This window comes from Mytilus edulis, chromosome 13 (assembly GCF_963676685.1).
Source record: "Mytilus edulis chromosome 13, xbMytEdul2.2, whole genome shotgun sequence".
NCBI lineage: Eukaryota > Metazoa > Mollusca > Bivalvia > Mytilida > Mytilidae > Mytilus > Mytilus edulis.
The window spans coordinates 60,414,894-60,433,400 of record NC_092356.1 but is presented as its reverse complement, the minus strand read 5'-3'; the positions used below and the strand labels follow the sequence as shown (position 1 = coordinate 60,433,400).

General features: G+C 33.6%; 1 protein-coding gene and 1 long non-coding RNA gene across 2 annotated transcripts in view; both read right to left on the bottom strand.

Moving 5' to 3' along the window:
- Positions 1-1,779: 1,779 nt before the first annotated feature.
- The window catches only part of LOC139501751 (uncharacterized), a 114,861-nt gene continuing 98,133 nt past the window's right edge, over positions 1,780-18,507 (bottom strand). Inside the window, exon 3 of the long non-coding RNA XR_011658646.1 lies at positions 1,780-2,329. This is a non-coding gene — a long non-coding RNA (uncharacterized lncRNA). The remainder of the gene's footprint in view (positions 2,330-18,507) is intronic.
- LOC139501750 (uncharacterized) lies at positions 3,404-8,826 on the bottom strand. Its single transcript, XM_071290893.1, has 2 exons — positions 7,688-8,826; positions 3,404-4,206 (listed from the first exon to the last, which is right to left on the bottom strand). The coding sequence occupies exons 1-2, from the start codon at positions 7,947-7,949 to the stop codon at positions 3,848-3,850; spliced, it is 621 nt and encodes a 206-aa protein (XP_071146994.1). The 5' UTR covers positions 7,950-8,826; the 3' UTR covers positions 3,404-3,847.

Sequence of the window (18,507 nt, the reverse complement as noted above, 5' to 3'; positions counted from 1 at the left end):
GAATACTTATTCAAAGAATGACTGCAAAGTGGAGAATAAAATAACGCATATTCCGCAATATTAGAAACAAACTAATTCAAAAATTCATAAATACTCGGTATATGAAAAGTATGATGCATACATATGCATGGAAGATATTGTAGAGACAAATATTGAAGGTACTAAACAAGGAACATTTTTGTATTTGCATACTTGCCATACAATAAGTTATTTTCTATTAAATGAAAACAAAAATTAGCCTAACCTAATTGTCATGTATTTTTCTGAAGCACAAAATATTTGTTGTAAAATCTATAAAAATCTTTGTAATTAAACAAGTTCCGACTGTGATGTTGTACATGTTATGCCTTCTGATGTAATTTATCAATATACATATTTGTGTGTGTTTTTTTCAGTCCGTCAAGTGCTTCGTATTAAGACTATAGGTAGTCTAAGGCTAAAAAAAACAAAAAACAAAAGTAACTATAAACAAAAGTAACAATAAACAAAAGTAACAATAAACAATAGTAACAATAAACTGTATCTATTTTAGATCCTTTACCATACACACTGTTTAAAGAAACGTCCTAAAATACATGGGTATTTGATCAAAACATTTGAAGTAAATTTTTAAAATCATATATTATATCAGTATAAAATAGAAAAAAGGGAATCAAAGGGGAAAAAATGGACGGCTATATTTATTGAATTATAAGGAAAAGGGAAATATGTACACTCATATCTACCGATAAAGGTATCAACTGTTAAATCCGATAATGCAGTTATAAAGTTATTGACGGAAACTTTTGTTCATTTCGCGCAGAATTTTAATATAAACGTGATATTGGAGGCAAAACATATATATGACATATGAAAATGTGGTATACGTGACTTTCATTTTGAGCAATGAATTGAAAGGATTGCACTTTTGGGATATGGGATATAGCTAATCCCCCCTCCCCCTCCCCCCTAAAAAAAACCGGACTTAAACGCGCACACAACATTGAAACTTTGAAAATAATCTAAATATGTACTTACCACAATAGCTGTCTCGACAGCTGCTTCATTTTTCGTATCTTTAACAGGTACATGTATATATCAAAAGGTTCACCAGCTAATAGAAATTTATTATAGGATATGCATGTCACTTGATGATCGCTGTATAACATCTCTTATATTATGTGATACCTCGAAAGCTTTTGATAGGGTATGGCATAGTGGCCTCTTAATAAAACTAAAAGCGTATGGTATTGGTGGAAATCTGTATAAATGGTTTGAAAGTTATATTTCAAATAGAAAACAAAGCGTTTTCGTTTCAAATGCCTATTCGCCTTTTGATAATACTAATGCAGGAGTTCCGCAAGGCTCTGTATTAGGTCCCCTACTATTTCTTATTTGTGTAAATGACATAGCTGATAATTTGACAAGTCTAACTCGATTGTTTGCTGATGATACATCTCTTTCTTATTCCAGCAATAACCCTTACACTATAGAGGATGTCTTAAACAGCGATTTAAAACAAATTTCAGTATGGTCTAAAGATTGGCTTATTAAGAAGATTATTTTCTCGTCCAATTTTCGTCTGCTGCAATCTTGCCGACGTATTTCGAAAAGACCAAAGCGAGGTTGCGATCAAACTAATCAACAGAAATGTTAAATACCCAACAGTGAACCACCACCTGCCCAAATTAAAATCTTCCAGTTTGTACCCAATGGATAACGGGCTTTAAAATTGTAGATTTAAAATTGTAGATTTTAAATCCTTTTATCCTCGAGGCCCAAAACATAACAAATAGATAATAAGGTTTTGGCAGTATTTGGCCACAGCTTTATCTTGAATAAAATATAACATATATGATATATAATATGTATTTAAATTGGCAATCTTGCTCTGAAATATATTTATCAATGTCTGTATTTAATATATATGTAAATTATAATGTGGCTACCGCAAATTATGGCAGACCACTAATATAAATATATTTAAGTAATATGTCTGGTACGAGAAGTTGACTGATGAGCCCTGGTAATCAGAGGCTATCATTACTGTTCACTGAATATATGAATGTTAAATCCAGCGCAGCGAAATGTGCCAAATTGTCCGATAAGATCAGGGTAACAACTTGATCTGATTGGACAACCGCCACTGAAAAGAGGGGGTGTAGCTGCGCGAAGCTGTGCCAAATACAATTTAATATATTAACTTTCAAGTTACTTCCTAGTAACTTACTTGAAACGTCAGATATAAAATGTTAACATAACAGTTGTATCTAATTACAGTCGGGGAAGGTTAAATTAATGCCAAGATTCCTGATGATCATTTCTAATCCTCCCTGGAGGGTATTCAAAACTAGAGGCTCTCAAGAGCCTGTATCGCTCACCTGATTCTACTTGGGTTTTTGAAATCATATAAAAAAATATAAAATTTGGCTAAAAGTGACAACACAACCTCATTTATAAGGAAAGGAACATGTTTAATTTCATTCAAAAGTCCCCCACTGGCGGCCATCTTGGATGACGGATCGGCTACAAAGTAACAACACTTGGTCAGCACCTCATAAGGAACATTCATGCCATGTTTGGTTTTATTCCATTCAGTGGTTCTCTATTAGAAGTCATTTGTATGCATTTCCAATAGGGTCCTATGTTAAACTAAGTCCCCTGCTGGCGGCCATCTTGGATGATGGATCGGCTACAAAGTAACAACACTTGGTCAGCACCTCATAAGGAACATTCATGCAATGTTTGGTTTTATTCCATTCAGTAGTTCTCTAAAAGAAGTCATTTGTATGCATTTCCCATAGGGTCCTATGTTAAACTAAGTCCCCCGCTGGCGGCCATCTTGGATGATGGATCGGCTACAAAGTAACAACACTTGGTCAGCACCCCATAAGGAACATTCATGCTATGTTTGGTTTTATTCCATTCAGTGGTTCTCTAAAAGAAGTCATTTGTATGCATTTCCCATAGGGTCCTATGTTAAACTAAGTCCCCGACTGGCGGCCATCTTGGATGATGGATCAGCAACAAAGTAACAGCACTTGGTCAGCACCTCATAAGGAACATTCATGCCATGTTTGGTTTCATTCCATTCAGTGGTTCTCTAAAAGAAGTCATTTGTATGCATTTCCCATAGGGTCCTATGTTAATCTAAGTCCCCCGCTGGCGGCCATCTTGGATGATGGATCGGCTACAAAGTAACAACACTTGGTCAGCACCCCATAAGGAACATTCATGCTATGTTTAGTTTTATTCCATTCAGTGGTTCTCTAAAAGAAGTCATTTGTATGCATTTCCCATAGGGTCCTATGTTAAACTAAGTCCCCGGCTGGCGGCCATCTTGGATGATGGATCAACAACAAAATAACAACACTTGGTCAGCACCTCATAAGGAACATTCATGCCATGTTTGGTTTCATTCTATTCAGTGGTTCTCTAAAAGAAGTCATTTGTATTCATTTCCCATAGCGTCCTATGTTAAACTAAGTCCCCTGCTGGCGGCCATCTTGGATGATGGATCGGCTACAAAGTAACAACACTTGGTCAGCACCTCATAAGGAACATTCATGCCATGTTTGGTTCCATTCCATTCAGTGGTTCTCTAGAAGAAGTTCAAAATGTAAATTGTTAACGACGACGACGACGGACGACGGACGCCAAGTGGTGAGAAAAGCTCACTTGGCCCTTCGGGCCAGGTGAGCTAAAAATGTTATTTCCCAAAGACGTCAAATGCACTCCCTCTTTCATTAAGAATAATTCATTAGCCTTTATATCAGGGTAACGGAGGTAACAACCATCTGTTTTGGTTAAAAATGATGCTATAGAGGTATTAACCCTCATTCTACATTTTTCCATGGCATTAATATTGTCAGAGTAACGCCAACTTGATCTCGGAATAATTTGAATACCAGACAAAAACTGTGTCCAACATCAGTTGACGCATCCAACTGAACTGTTTCCTTATTAGTTCACAAAGAGTTTTTGAACTTTTTTCCCCTATATCATTGCCTCCAATATGTAAAACTAATATAGTTGGCGGATCTTCATATTTTAACATGGTTCTTATTTGTTGTTTCATGTCCAGCACTTTACCTCCACATTTTCCCTGCCACCAAATATTTACTCCCATCCTCTGCAGCCCCAAGTTTACCCCTCCCGGTCTTCCTCTGGCTTCCCCAAAGGCATGCTTAATAATCGAGGATCCAACGATCCAAACTGTAGCATGTCCTGCAATTCTTAGAAAGCAATTATTACTTGCTTATATTGATGCAGGACATACCATTTATTTACATAATACAATATTATTTAAATGCCAGCTCAAGACTGCATTACAAAATAAGCAAATATAGAAACATATTTACACAAATAAATGTACATATATGATGTTCAGGCATTTAAATCCTAATGTAACGCAAAAAGGCCTGTGACTTCCAACGTCCCATTTCTTTAATTTGTTCATCAGAAATACCTTCTAATGCGCATGTTGTTGCCATGCCAATTCTAAAGGAATGGGACTTAAATCCATTGTTTTCTATACCAATTACTGACAGAGACCTTTTTAATAATGCTGAAAACTGGTATCTTGTAAGGGGGGATCCATCAAAATGACAAAATAAAGGTCCCAGATAAGGTGGGCGAACTTTAATAAAATTAGCCATTATTTGTACTGGACATACATTTTTGTTTTTCTGCTTAGAAATAACCATTGTTGTTCCAGAACCAAACTGATCAGTTTTAGATGACGTCAATAAAACCTCTAATCTTGCATCACAAAGCTTTATATTTTCAAATTTTACAGTATGCATCTGCTTATTTTTACAATCAACTGTTATTTCACCTACTCTCATAAAACCATGAAAGGCTAGCGAAAATGAAGCCATAAACAGTTTTGTCTCATACCCGTTTTTGCAAATCACCGCCAGTGACCTCAATAATTTTTCCAATATATCTCTCGTTATGGGTAATCTAGTGTCCTTTTGATTTTTGCCCCCCCAACCTTTTTATTCCTTCAATCAATTTTCTGACAACAAATTTCTGTGTATTGTCTTCTAAATTGTTGATTTTATTAAAGTAACTGAAGCCTGAAATATAGCCAGATACTGTTGAGTGGGACAATTTCTTTCTAAACATATAAACAATGAATGATGTCAAGTCAGCAAGCGGAATAGGCCAGACATCAGAAAAACCATGATTTTCTCTGAATTTAACAAATATGTCCATGCTATGCAAATATGCTTTCTGTGTACTGGGTGCTAATGAATTTATAAGTAAATGATTCATTTCAGTTCTGAAATCATCGACAGGAATTCTTGTGGGATTGCTGCTGGAGAACTGTCTGCATTCGGGACCAAGTCCATAAAACGTTGTTCCGGAAATCGAGAAAGAGCATCTGCGATTGCATTATGCTCACCCTCAATATGTTGTGCCCTAAATTGTATGTTATTGTTCATAGTGAGAAAAACTAGTTGTCTTATCAATATCATAACTCTCTTTGATTTTGATGTTCTTTTGTTCACAATGCTTACTAATGCCTGATTATCTATTCTCAACAGAATCTTTTTATTTCTAAATGAACGACCCCATATCATGAACGACAGCACGATGGGAATAAGCTCCAAACATGTTATATCCAATAAAATGCTAGTATCAGCCCAACTACTTGGCCACTGGTATTGTACCCAGTGACCTTGAAAATAAGCTCCACAACCTAATAAAACATTACCTGCACTATCAGTGAATAAATCCAGACTTTCATTAGTCGACCAAAATCTATCAGGAAAATAACACTGACCATTGAATTGATCTAGAAAATTTAGCCAAACTCTAGCATCTGCTTTGACCTCTGAATTCAATCTGACAGTATAATAAGGCTTTCCATTCTTAACTGAAGCTATCAAATCGTAAAAACGACGAATAAAAGCACGGGCTGATATAATAGCCCTTGAACAAAATGCCATTAAACCAGTAATTGATTCAAGTTCCTTCAGTGCCATTTTTTTTTCGACAAGACCTGATCAAGCATAAATTTAAGTTTATCCAGTTTTTCAGGGGGGATTCTAACCAACATAAGTACTGTGTCAATTTCAAGGCCTAAAAATGTGATACATGTGGTAGGACCTACTGTTTTATTCTCTGCTAGTGGAACACCTAGCTGCCTACATACTTCATTAAAAGTGTCCATCAAAATGGTACAATTATCCGTTGAACTTTCACCAGCAAAGAAAAAGTCATCCAAATAGTGGTCTAAAGTCTCAATGCCAGCTTTCAATGCAACTGTTTTATGCAAAAAAGTGGCAAATTTTTCAAAGAGGGCACATGATATAGAACAGCCTTCAGGCAGACATTTATTAATATAATATTTCCCATCAAAGAAAATTCCCAGAAGGTCAAAATCAGCTGGGTGAACCAATAAAATTCTAAAGGCCTGACTAATGTCCATTTTTGCGCAAAGCACGTTATTTCCTAATTCAGAGATCATCCCAACCACTTTATCAAAAGAAGAATACTTTACTTTACAAATTTCTGGATCAATGAAATCATTCACACTCCAGTTTAGAGGATATGACAAGTGAGTTATAAGACGCCATCCACCGTCATTTTTTGAAACTACTCCAATAGGAGATATTCTTAAAGTTGAAATTGGTATTTTTGAAAATGGGCCCAACATTCTACCAAGATGCACTTCTTTTTGTAATTTTAAATTCGTTTCAGTTTTGTGAACTTCTGCCGAAATGAGATTGCTTGCAAAACTCGAGATCCTTGGACCAGTATAGTTTAATCTAAACCCCTCTATAAATCCCAATAATAACATTGATGCATCAGTTTTGTTTTCATAATTTGACAGTAATTCTCTTAAAGATTTAATTTTGACTGGGGTTTTGCCTTTGTCCCATAAATGCTCCAGGAGAACGGAATCTTGTGTTATTTTGCATTTGCCTAGGTGCAAAGGGTTGAAAATTAGATGCTGTTTTTTGTGGTGCTTGAGGCCGGGCTGATCTGAATCTCTGAACAATCCCAGGTGACTGAGGATTATTAGAGTTAGTCACTTTGCTATTAGTGCAATATATAACCGGATGTACCCCACTGCATTTTAAACAAGCATGTTTGTATGTGCAATATTGTTGGGTGCACGTCGTCCCATTATAATTATATGCATAGCATTTAAGAAAATTGTTTGTTGGTTTTTGTGCAATATTGAACTCTGGCCCATTAATTGGACCTGCTGGTTGCATATACAATAACCATAGCTCAGTGTCTATGACAGACCAGGACCCAGCAGGCTCCTGTGATCTACGTAGTCTAAACTGTTCATCATACAATTTCCATCCTAAACCTGCATAGCGTTTAGCCCCTAACCTGACAGTTTGCATATACTTCAACAGTTCTTGGAACTGAGATGTATGTATAGTACAATAAATACTGATATATATTAAAAAGGCATCCGTCCATATACCTATTGTGTTAATTCTTGTATCCTGTTGCTTAGGTTGTAATATAATCTGTCCCTGATTAAATGTAAGTGTTTGATTCACTCCTGTTATGTTTTGTGAATTATTTAACAAACTGCCCATATCTACATATTCCCCATTTATTACTTTTTGTTGGACATTTTGCGATACGTTTCGCGCTATGTCATCTGACGCCTTAACCGTTTCAATGGGTAAGGCATAACCTGTGTTAATTAGGGGTTGGTGTAATGTTGTATTACCTGGAGCAGGGTAAATTGTTTCTGCTGGCAGTGTTGCTGGGATCATTATTGGACTGTGTGGTAGTACATTAGTTGTCACTGTGTTTGAGCCGAGCTGTACAGGTGGTGTTTCACTTGTTCTAGGTAAATTCCTAGGTAATCTATCTGCAATATTAGCAGTCGCCTCTTCCTGTTGCTGTTTCGACTTCTTTGCAGCAGCCGCTGCGCCTCCATTATTTGCTCTGCTTGTCGGCACCCTTTTTCTGCCGGACCTCCTATACATGATCTGAAACTTAAAGTGTATGTGTTATCTTCATTCAAATAAATACATGTGCTTTACCTTATATATATATATATAAAATATTAAAAGTGAATATCCAAAAACATACGTATTTCACAAATCTCTCTCCGATTATATGCCTATAGTTTGCTCTTTCGTGTTATTCTCAGGATATATAAACTAAGAATCAATTACTACTTACTAAAATGATTGTTTTGCCATTTGTGCAAATCCGAAACATACGAGTTTATCAAAGCCGGTTCCGGTTTTTATGCCCACCGTTAACCGGAAGTTTGTCATTACAAGTTTGTCAATAAATAGAGTCGAAACACTCAACTTTTTGCTCATTTTTGTCCTGTATTTAGATGAACTAAGTTATCGACTGCATCAATTTATATGCTGACAATAAGCTATTTCAAAATTTCATTGTGAAAATATTTGGTTGATTTGAAAGTACGGCAATAACAGTTATAAATTCCTTCACATTTTCAAATTGCATAAAAATATAATGTCTAACACAATCTTGGTTTGATTTATTTTTGGCTGTGACCGTTTACTTAAATTCGACCTTCATTTGCACATTAAATTTTTGTATGTTTTTAAATGTCGTTTTTAACTAAAATTTCAAGACATCGGGATTAAATCGATATCAATCCGTCTTTATCGTATATCAAAATAAACTTATAGCCCTTTATCAAACCTATTTCAGGTGTTATTTCAACTTTTTTAAGAAGATTATTTTCTCGTCCAATTTTCGTCTGCTGCAATCTTGCCGACGTATTTCGAAAAGACCAAAGCGAGGTTGCGATCAAACTAATCAACACAAATGTTAAATACCCAACAGTGAACCACCACCTGCCCAAATTAAAATCTTCCAGTTTGTACCCAATGGATAACGGGCTTTAAAATTGTAGATTTTAAATCCTTTTAACTTTAACCCTAATAAGACAAAGGCTATGATATTCTCCTGCCATACTTCCCCAGATGATATTGAAATAGAATTTCAAAACCAATTAGTAGAATTTGTCTTCTGTCATAAACACTTAGGGATTACTTTTGATTCCAATGATAAATTCCATACACATATAGAAAATATTTTAAAGTGTGCAAGCACGAGATTAAATGTTCTTAAAAAATTGAAATATGTATTGAATAGAAATTATCTTGCTCGTATATATTTAACTTTTATAAGACCCGTTATGGAATATGCATGTGAGTTATGGGATGGTTGTACTCTACAAGAAGCCGACAATTTAGAACATGTTCAGTTAGAAGCAGGGAGGTTAGTAACTGGGTTGCCCGTGTTTGCTAGTCGGGAAGCTATATATTTTGAAACTGGCTGGCAATTGCTTGTGAACAGAAGAAAATCCAGAATGCCCAATATGTTCTATTCTATACATAATGAGACTGCCCCTGATTATCTCTGTGATTTAATGCCCCCGCTTGTTGGTCAAGTATCTTACTACGATTTGCGAAACAGTAATAATTATGTAGTACCCGGTTATAGACTAGACATAACTAGAAAATCCTTTTTCCCATCCACTACTTTTGAATGGAATAGCCTTCCCCCCGACATACGTACGTCCAAAACATAAATATTTTTAAACGAAAGATGAAGTCCAAATTGATACAGCCACCTTCCTATTTTAGTTGTGGGGATAGAAAATTAATATCATTCATACACGTTTGAGAAATATGTGCAGTTCTTTAAATTCAGATTTACATCGTGTTAATATTAAACCCAGTCCCGCATGCAGCTGTGGCCACCCTGTTGAGGATAGTATACACTATTTTTTACAGTGCGCTCTTCACAACGAAGCCAGAGAAATACTGTTTTTAAAATTAGAAAGTTATGCTATATCCATTGAGCTTCTTTTAGCTGGTGACGGTGACCTTTCTTTTCAGCAAAACAAAGACATTTTGAGTCCGTACAATCTTATATCAGAATAACACAAAGATTTAAAGCAGTCAATTAACATTCTAAATTTCTACTTTACAACCTTTCACTTCAGTCTAGTTGTTTCATTATTATTCCTTATTATATTGTATTTTTTTTTCTTTTTTCTTTTTATTTCTAATTTTTGTTTGAAGTATGTATTACATGCATTACTACTATGTTGTGTTTTTTTTCTCGCCATTATCTAATGTACTTTGTGTTTATATTTATATTGGGAGAGGACGTCTCTAATGTTGTTATAACTTGTGTCCAATCCCTTTTGCTACTTTTGCAAGTAAAATATGTTTAAACTAAAAGGTTATGCATATTGTTGTCAGTTATAAATAGATATACAAGTTGAAATGATAGGACTTTTTTTTTACTGGGAACTCACTTTAGTCCCATGACTGTACATATATATATATATATATATACAAAAAAAGTTTCTTTTCAAGCGGTGTACAGAATTATATATTAAAAATTAAATACACAAAAAGAGTTTTAAAAATTTATAAAAGTGTTTGACGCCAAGCTTAATGCTTAGTAGTTACATGAACAATAACGTTGCGTCATACTACTAATATTTTACGAACAATGACGTTACGTCATAATACTAATGTGTTCCCCATAACGACGTTCATAACGACGTTCATAGTCTTGAAAAGTCCCAAGATGGATGAAAGCGCTAGACAATGCTGCTTTTAAAACTCTTTTTGTGTATTTAATTTTTAATATATATATATATAATGTCTAAAAATAGCAACAATCAACATTCAATCTATCTGAGCGTGGATCAGTTTGTGAAAATAAACTGATACAGTTACTGAATTAAAATTATATAAATGTCTAAGAATATAACTTAAACACACTAATTAATACATTAAAAAGTTCTATTAGATGTTAAATAGAAATACGCAATATTTCGCTAAACAAATTAGCTTCATCAGGCGTGTGCATCTCTCAAGGTGAAATTGGATGCATGACAAAAAAATATTTTTGTAGCTTAATCTATACAAGAGTTGAGGGACAGTGTAACATATTGATTGATGGGGCATCAAATATGTTTGTAGCTACAACTACATGAAGTTGGAATAAAAGTTTAACACATTTATAGATGTTCGATTAATTGTATATATATATATACGTAAATTTGTCCTTTAACCTGTAAGTTTCTTCATTTATTTTTATATGCGTTTATGTCATCGTTAAACTTGACATTTGCATTTTTAACACACAAAATACCATTGAAATGCTGAAAGACACATTTATTATGTTTCAGTTACTATTATCCGATAAAGAAAATTACGATTATCAAAGAAGAAAAATACCATAGAGTTACGATTATCATACCGAATTTTTCAACGGCAATTTTCAAAGCGCTCAGACGATTCCAGTGCACCGTTACGATTCAAATATGATGTAATGGTATAGATAAACCTTGCAGCTGAGTAACTATTGACAAAAGCATGCTACATTTAAGAAAAATGAGTGTAAAGATTTTACCTATATCTACCGTCGCCATATTGGGATAATCGTAATTGCAGTTACTATTATCTCTTTAATACCAGTGATATAACTAATGAACCATAAATGAAATTTAAAAAAAAAATATATTAAATGGTGTCTTTGACTACTTAACTGGTGATATAGTGGTTATTTATTAATAAAAACATTTGAAGTACGTTTGAGTCTTATGCAAAATTTGTGTTTATATATCTTTGAAAGCTGGATCCTGCCGACGGGCTGGTTAAGCCTAGTCTTACAAACTCCGCATTTTCATTGCAGCCGATTGCATTGAGTGTGTAGGCAAAGGTAATATCATTGGTTACCTTTCTTGTTAAACCGTGAAGTCATTTTTAGGTAAGGTATACTACCCTTCTGTGGAAGTAGCCTAGTCCTACAGGCAGTTTAATTGGTTATATGTCGGAACAGTCTACTCTTAATGGAGGGTAGTTTGCCTAACCTAATAATGACTTCACCATACAGCTACAATATAGCAAGCAATCTAACCAATAATACCACATTTGCCTACACACTCACTGAATCGGCTGTAACGTCCTTACAATTACATGTTGCAACACCTTATAAAATTATTGGGCTACAATAAATGTTTGGAAAATTACGTCAATGTGCTGGTTTTATGCAGAACATTTCCTGGAAATTTATAATGGTAGTTTGTAAAAACAATGTCAAATTCGAAATATAACTGAACAAAGAAGTTATTGAAGGCCAAATAAGTTTTTATATTTCACATTCTTGCATGTCTTATATATAGTTACCAGACAGTCATAATATAATTCTAAGGCAAAAGTAAATGTAGAGTTTCATTGGTTAAATGAAGACTACAATACAAATAAAGGATTCTCAAATGATAATTACTTTTGTTTGTAGTACAATGAGCAAATCCCGCAATCAATCAATCAATCAAGCAAGCAATCAATTAACAAATCAAGCAATCAACTAATCAATTATTCAATTAATACAATTGAGAATGGAAATAAAGAATGTGGCAAAGAGACAACAGCCAAACCAAAGAGCAGAAAACAGAAAACAACCGAAGGCCACCAATAGGTCTACACTAAACTAAAATAAAATAAATAAAAAAACACCATAAAACAACTAACAAAGGCCAGAGTCTCCTGACTTGGGACATGCGCAAAAATTGCGGCGGGGTTAAACATACTTTGTGAGATCTAAATCCTCCTACTATACAACTATACAACTATAGCTAGCCAATGTAGAATAAACAAACACACAACAATTTGCACAGTAACACTCAGTTTAAAAGAAATCCTAGTCCGATGTCGGAATAGGTACCAACAAAAAAACTACGCAAAATGAAACTAATTCATAAATTAAACTACTAGCAGTAACTGACATGCCAGCTCAAGACCCCAATTAAACCGATCAAAAGATTATATAGATATAAGAAGGTGTGTTATGAGTGCCAATGAGACAACTCTCCATCCAAGTCACAATTTGTAATATGGAATATGTGTACTGTGTTTCAAATTGATTAGACTGCAACTTCATCAAAAACTACCTTTACCAAAAAACTTTAACCTGAAGCCAAACAGGCCGATGAACGGAAGAACGAGCGGACGCACAGAACGAACAGCATAAAGTCCATAAATGGAACGTAAAAAATGTGCTGATATTGAATGAAGGTCTGGTAAATCTCAATGAGACCATAATCGGCATATCCAAATAAATTTCCCTAAGGTCACAAACAATATCTTTCACTTAAAGATATATTGCCACTTCTTCTGCAATGTAGTATTTATCAATAATAATGTAAAAGAAACTGAATGCATGTAAATTAAAAATGATCAGGGCAGCAAACTTAGCAGTCCTTTCAATACCAATCAAACACTATAAAAATATTTTTTGAATATTGTTCTCATTGGTATGAATAGTAATTTTGTTATCAGTAACTTAAAACCATATTAAATATTATTGTTTTACACATCAAGGTGCTACAATCTGTTGTTACCTATGCTTCTCTTATTGTTAACAACGTCTTTATACTAAAACCACTGGATGTGGATTTGCACTGATTGACAGATACATGATTTTTGTATTAGTTTTTATTGGCTTTGAACTAGCTGTCAGTAACTGCGATTACTCTCGGATCTGTATTTTTTTGTCCCTTTTACAGCGGATGATCGTAAAGTCATTCCGGTCTATTGTTGCGAGTCAGAGAGCTTTCCTTTACGTAACTTGCGTGTTGGACTTGTAACCGATCTATAATCTATAAATACGCGGAAACCAGAGCCCACACCGTGTTGGTGGGTAGGTGATGACTATATGATAAGCTCAGGATGTCTTTTTAAATGTTGCATACGGTGACTTGGTGATGTCTTCATTCCATGCATTGTCCCATTACTTTATATAGACAGTTTATCAGTCAACCTGATCTATCAAAGTAGCTCTACTGTAAAGTAAGACGAGAAACAAGATATACACTAACTTAGATTGGTATATACATGTACATGTATATGTATTATACTCATATAAATTCAAGTCAAATTTATATTCTAAAACAACATAAAAATAAAAAAGTGTAAACAAAATTGCTTTTAATATATTTTGTTTGTGAGTGGCTATGTTTAAAGGCATGTTTTCTAGTCTGGGTTAAGAATAAACTATTGGCTATGATTATGTGTTTTATTATGATATTTTGCGCGGGAAAGGCGGGGGATAGACAGGTTCTAAAACCTGATGTATAGAAAACAAAACACGCACAAGGAAATAGTTCCGCTAAAGTACCAATAGGTGAAATATACTGTTGTTTTCCCCGCCCGAAAAATGCTTCGGACGCAATGAATATCTATGATGAGTTTATTAATAAACTTTATACATTTTGTAACAAGGACCCAAAAGAACTTCAGTAACCATATGTTAACATATTATGAAAGCTCACGTACTTATTTATAATAGAGATGAATAAAGAAAAAAACGTATGAAAACCAATAACAATCTACCAGGGACAAAATAACGAGGACGTTACGCACGGTATTGGTGCCACTTAGCGTTACACGACGTTTCTAATAAAACAACGATTTTGACGTTGTTTCACGGAAAATTTCAAACGTTGATCTTATAGTTTACTCATGTGAAATGCCGCTTTAAGTACAGAGATTTTCGAAGTTGCTTCTTTATATGGTTTTATTTTTTCAAGCCGGTGCAAATACAAAATTCCATTGAATTTGAACTGAAAATATTTTAATTGTTTGAGAAGAATTATAGATGCAAGAATAACACAAAATAACAATTTGATGTCTTGTTAAATGATTGAAATATATAAAAAGAAGATATGGTATTATTGTCAATGAGACATCTCTCTACAAGAGACCAAAATGACACAGAAATTAATAACTATAGGTCACTGTACGGCCTTCAAAAGCAAAGCCCATATCGCATAGTCTGCTATAAAAGGCCCCGAAATGACAACGTATAACAGTTCAGACGTGAAAACTAACTGCCTAATTTTTGTAAAAGAAACGAACGAAAGAGTCTATTTTGTACATATTTTTTGGCGTTTTTGTATCTTCAAAATGTTTTAAAACATTAAAACTTAGTTTGATACTATGAGTGAAACAAATGCAGGACAAGTCTGAGGCGAATCTCTTTACTCTTAGGACGAGCGTGCTTACAACATATCACATTGGCTGTCTTTGCTTATAACCTTTTAAAAACAGTGACTTATACTTACATTATAATGCATATTATTCATTTTAACGTATAAGTAAGACCACAATCTTAATATCAACCACGATTTTATACAATTATTTTCATTTTACTAGATGTGTATTTTAAGTAATTGCTATATGTGCATGTTTACATGGATCAAGGTTTTTTCTCAAGCTAACAACTATGGACCAAGAATACATTCCATGCACTTTTTATATACTATTGGTTATTTTTGGTTCAGCTAGCGCTTCCATTTTCAACATATAACAGAGTATATCGGTTTACACTAAATCTTCTTTGACTTAAAAAAAAAAACGTTTCCGAACTGATTTTTTTTTATGTTTTCGGTTTCAATCTCTTTGGTTTCTATATTCGTATTTACATTGTTTTACAAGTAGTATCAACGTACTGAAGTACCGAACATCGGATGACCGCAAGTTCTTGTTGATGGTCACAAGCAGTTGTCTCAGAAAAAAATCACATTTCTATACCTGAAACTGAGATTTATGTACAGATATATATGTTTTTATAAGACAAGTTCGTGCGTGGATGATGAATAAAATTAATGACAGGGAATTCAACCTCACTGCTTTAATATCTATTACATTGTGGTGATACAAATCAGTTTAATCTGATGTGTTGTTTATATTTATATTATATTAATATTTGTATATAGCAGTTACATGCATGTATAATTTTCATGGTATAACATTCTATTCTACGATTCTAATAAAAGTGCAGTACACATGCATGGTGGACACTCTTCTATCACAATTCGATTTTTCCAATATATTGGATTTGAGAAGACATTCATAATTTCCAACAAAACTTTCTTGTGATATTCTTCCGCATGCGTTAACACATTTCTTTTGTACGTGTGCATAGATTTTAATGCATATAAATATTTCTAACGACACAATATGTATGTATTATTAATTTCCGTTCTTATTAGTATTCATTGCAGATATGAATTTATAACAAGCGATAAGATAATTATTATGTTATTTTGTACTCGATGATATATATCCGCGTATTTATACGATCGGTTACCAGTCAAAAACGAAATTATGGTTAAACTTCATTCTGTCACACTACTACTAAATGTAATTACCCTTTTTTTTCATACACATATTGCTAGGTACATTTGTAGATGTACTCACAGTAGGTAAAAAAAAAATAATCGTTAGCTATACTGAAATTTTATGACATACGAGTATTTCTCTGATAAAACTTTTTGTTAAATGAGTCGATGTGACACAAAAAAAAAAATGATTGCACATTTTACTGAAATTTTCACGACTAAGGAGTACTTTTTCTCAAAAGATTTATTGTGAGAATTTTCATTCATGTGTAAAGCTTCGAATCTTTTAATACCAAAGTTTTTTACGGGTTGAGCAGAAAATTGGGACATTTTTCTCTTTTTTATTTATTTTTTCTGACGATCTTCCTCCTCTTATAGTTAAAAACGTCTATTACTTCATTTAAGGTTAAATGTATACAATATAGTTGTAAAATTTTAAACCATTCTACTTACTAATGAATCCGCGCTTGGATTTCAAAGACGCGCATAAAACAAAATTGTAACAGCGGGACACCCTTAAAATGACGTTATAGGCATCGAAATGAGCATTTGTTTTCATTAGAAAATAGACAAAGCACAAATTCATCTATTTCATTGATTTCTATGGTTTATTTCCTTTCGAATGATATGCATAACATGGCTATTTATTGTAAAGGATAAGAGCTTGAATTTTAATAACCGCCATCTAACCCATATTTCCAAAATGACACCAATATCGTGCGCAACGTCGTTGCTTTAGACAACTAGTATAATTGTTTCAAAGTGGGGGTTTTCGTTTCTGTATTCTGTAATACTAGAACCATAGTTTTACTTTAGGCCATTTATGTCGAGCCTTCGACTTTAGTTTAAAAGCGAGTCATAGCGATCCTACATTCCGTCTGCGTCTGCGTCGGTGTCGTCGGCGGCGTCCACAAATACTCACTCTGTGGTTAAAGTTTTTGAAATTTCAATAACTTTCTTAAACTAAACTGGATTTCTACCAAACTTGGACAGAAGCTTTTTTATGTTCATAAGATAGTATGCAGAAGTAAATTTTGTAAAAATAAAATTCCATTTTTTCCGTATTTTACTTATAAATATACTTAGTTTTTCTGCCAGAAAACATTGCATTCACCCTTTGGTTTAAGTTTTTTGAAATTTTAATAAATTTCTTAAACTATACTATACCAAACTTGGACAGAAGTTTGTTTATGATCATAAGATAGTATCCAGAAGTAAATTTTGGAAAAATAAAATTCTTTTTTTCCATATTTTACTTTTAAAAGAATGGACTTAGTCTTTCTGCCAGGAAACATTACATTCACTCTGTGGTTAAAGTTTTTGAAATTTTAATAACTTTCTTAAACTATCCTGGGTTTGTACCAAACTAAGACAGAAGTAAATTTTGTTGACAAATAAATCCATTTTTTTGTGCATTTTACTTTTAAATGGACTTAGATTTTATGCCAGGAAAGAACACATTCACTCTGTGGTTAAAGTGTTTAAAATTTTAAAATCTTTCTTATACTATTTTGGACCTGTACCAAAATTGGACAGAAGCTTTTTTATGATCAAAAGCTAGAACAAAATGTATCTAAAAGAAAATTTTGTTAAAATTTTGTACCTGTGTATCTGTATTTTACTTATAAATGGACTTACATTATTTATGTATGTGCCTGTCCCAAGTCAGGAGCCTGTAATGCAGTCGTTGTCGTTTGTTTATGTGTTACATATTTGTTTTTCGTTCATTTTTTTACATAAATAAGGCCGTTAGTTTTCTCGTTTGAATTGTTTTACTTTGTCTTTTCGGCTTTTATAGCTGACTACGTGGTATGGGCTTTGCTCATTGTTGAAGGCGGTACGGTGACCTATAGTTGTTAATGTTTGTGTCATTTTGGTCTTTTGTGGATAGTTGTCTTATTGGCAATCATACCACATCTTCTTTTTTATATATTAGTATTTCTTCCAGTCTATATTACAGGCAGTCTGCAGTTAAGGTTTTTAAAACATTCTGTATTTTTACCAAACGTGGACAGAAGCTTCTTAGAATCAATAAGATAGTATTAAGAGGAATATTTTTTATTGATTTTATTCCTCTTTTGTTGAGCCTGCGATTAACAGCATAAGTAGGCTAGACACTGGGTTCCGCGAAACCCTTAATAATGTTTCTCTATATACTCTTTAAATTATGGTGTGAGCCATTTTTCTCTATTCTTCATACTTTTTGCCAGTTAACTTATTCTCTTTATATTTGAACACCTCATTATTCTATTTTATTCATTTTTGTTCCATTGTCTCTAATATTCAATCCCCGCTATTCTCTATTACTTAAACGCCATCCACACCTAGCTTCTAATTTAAGTGACCATATA

What these genes read in the sequence shown, in the direction of transcription:
- LOC139501750 (XM_071290893.1), bottom strand. Translation starts at nt 7,949, where the DNA reads ATGTATAGGAGGTCCGGCAGAAAAAGGGTGCCGACAAGCAGAGCAAAT. An exon ending in AACAATTTACCCTGCTCCAG is followed by an intron (nt 4,207 to 7,687) that starts GTAATACAACAT and finishes TAAGAATTGCAG; the next exon opens with GACATGCTACAGTTTGGATC.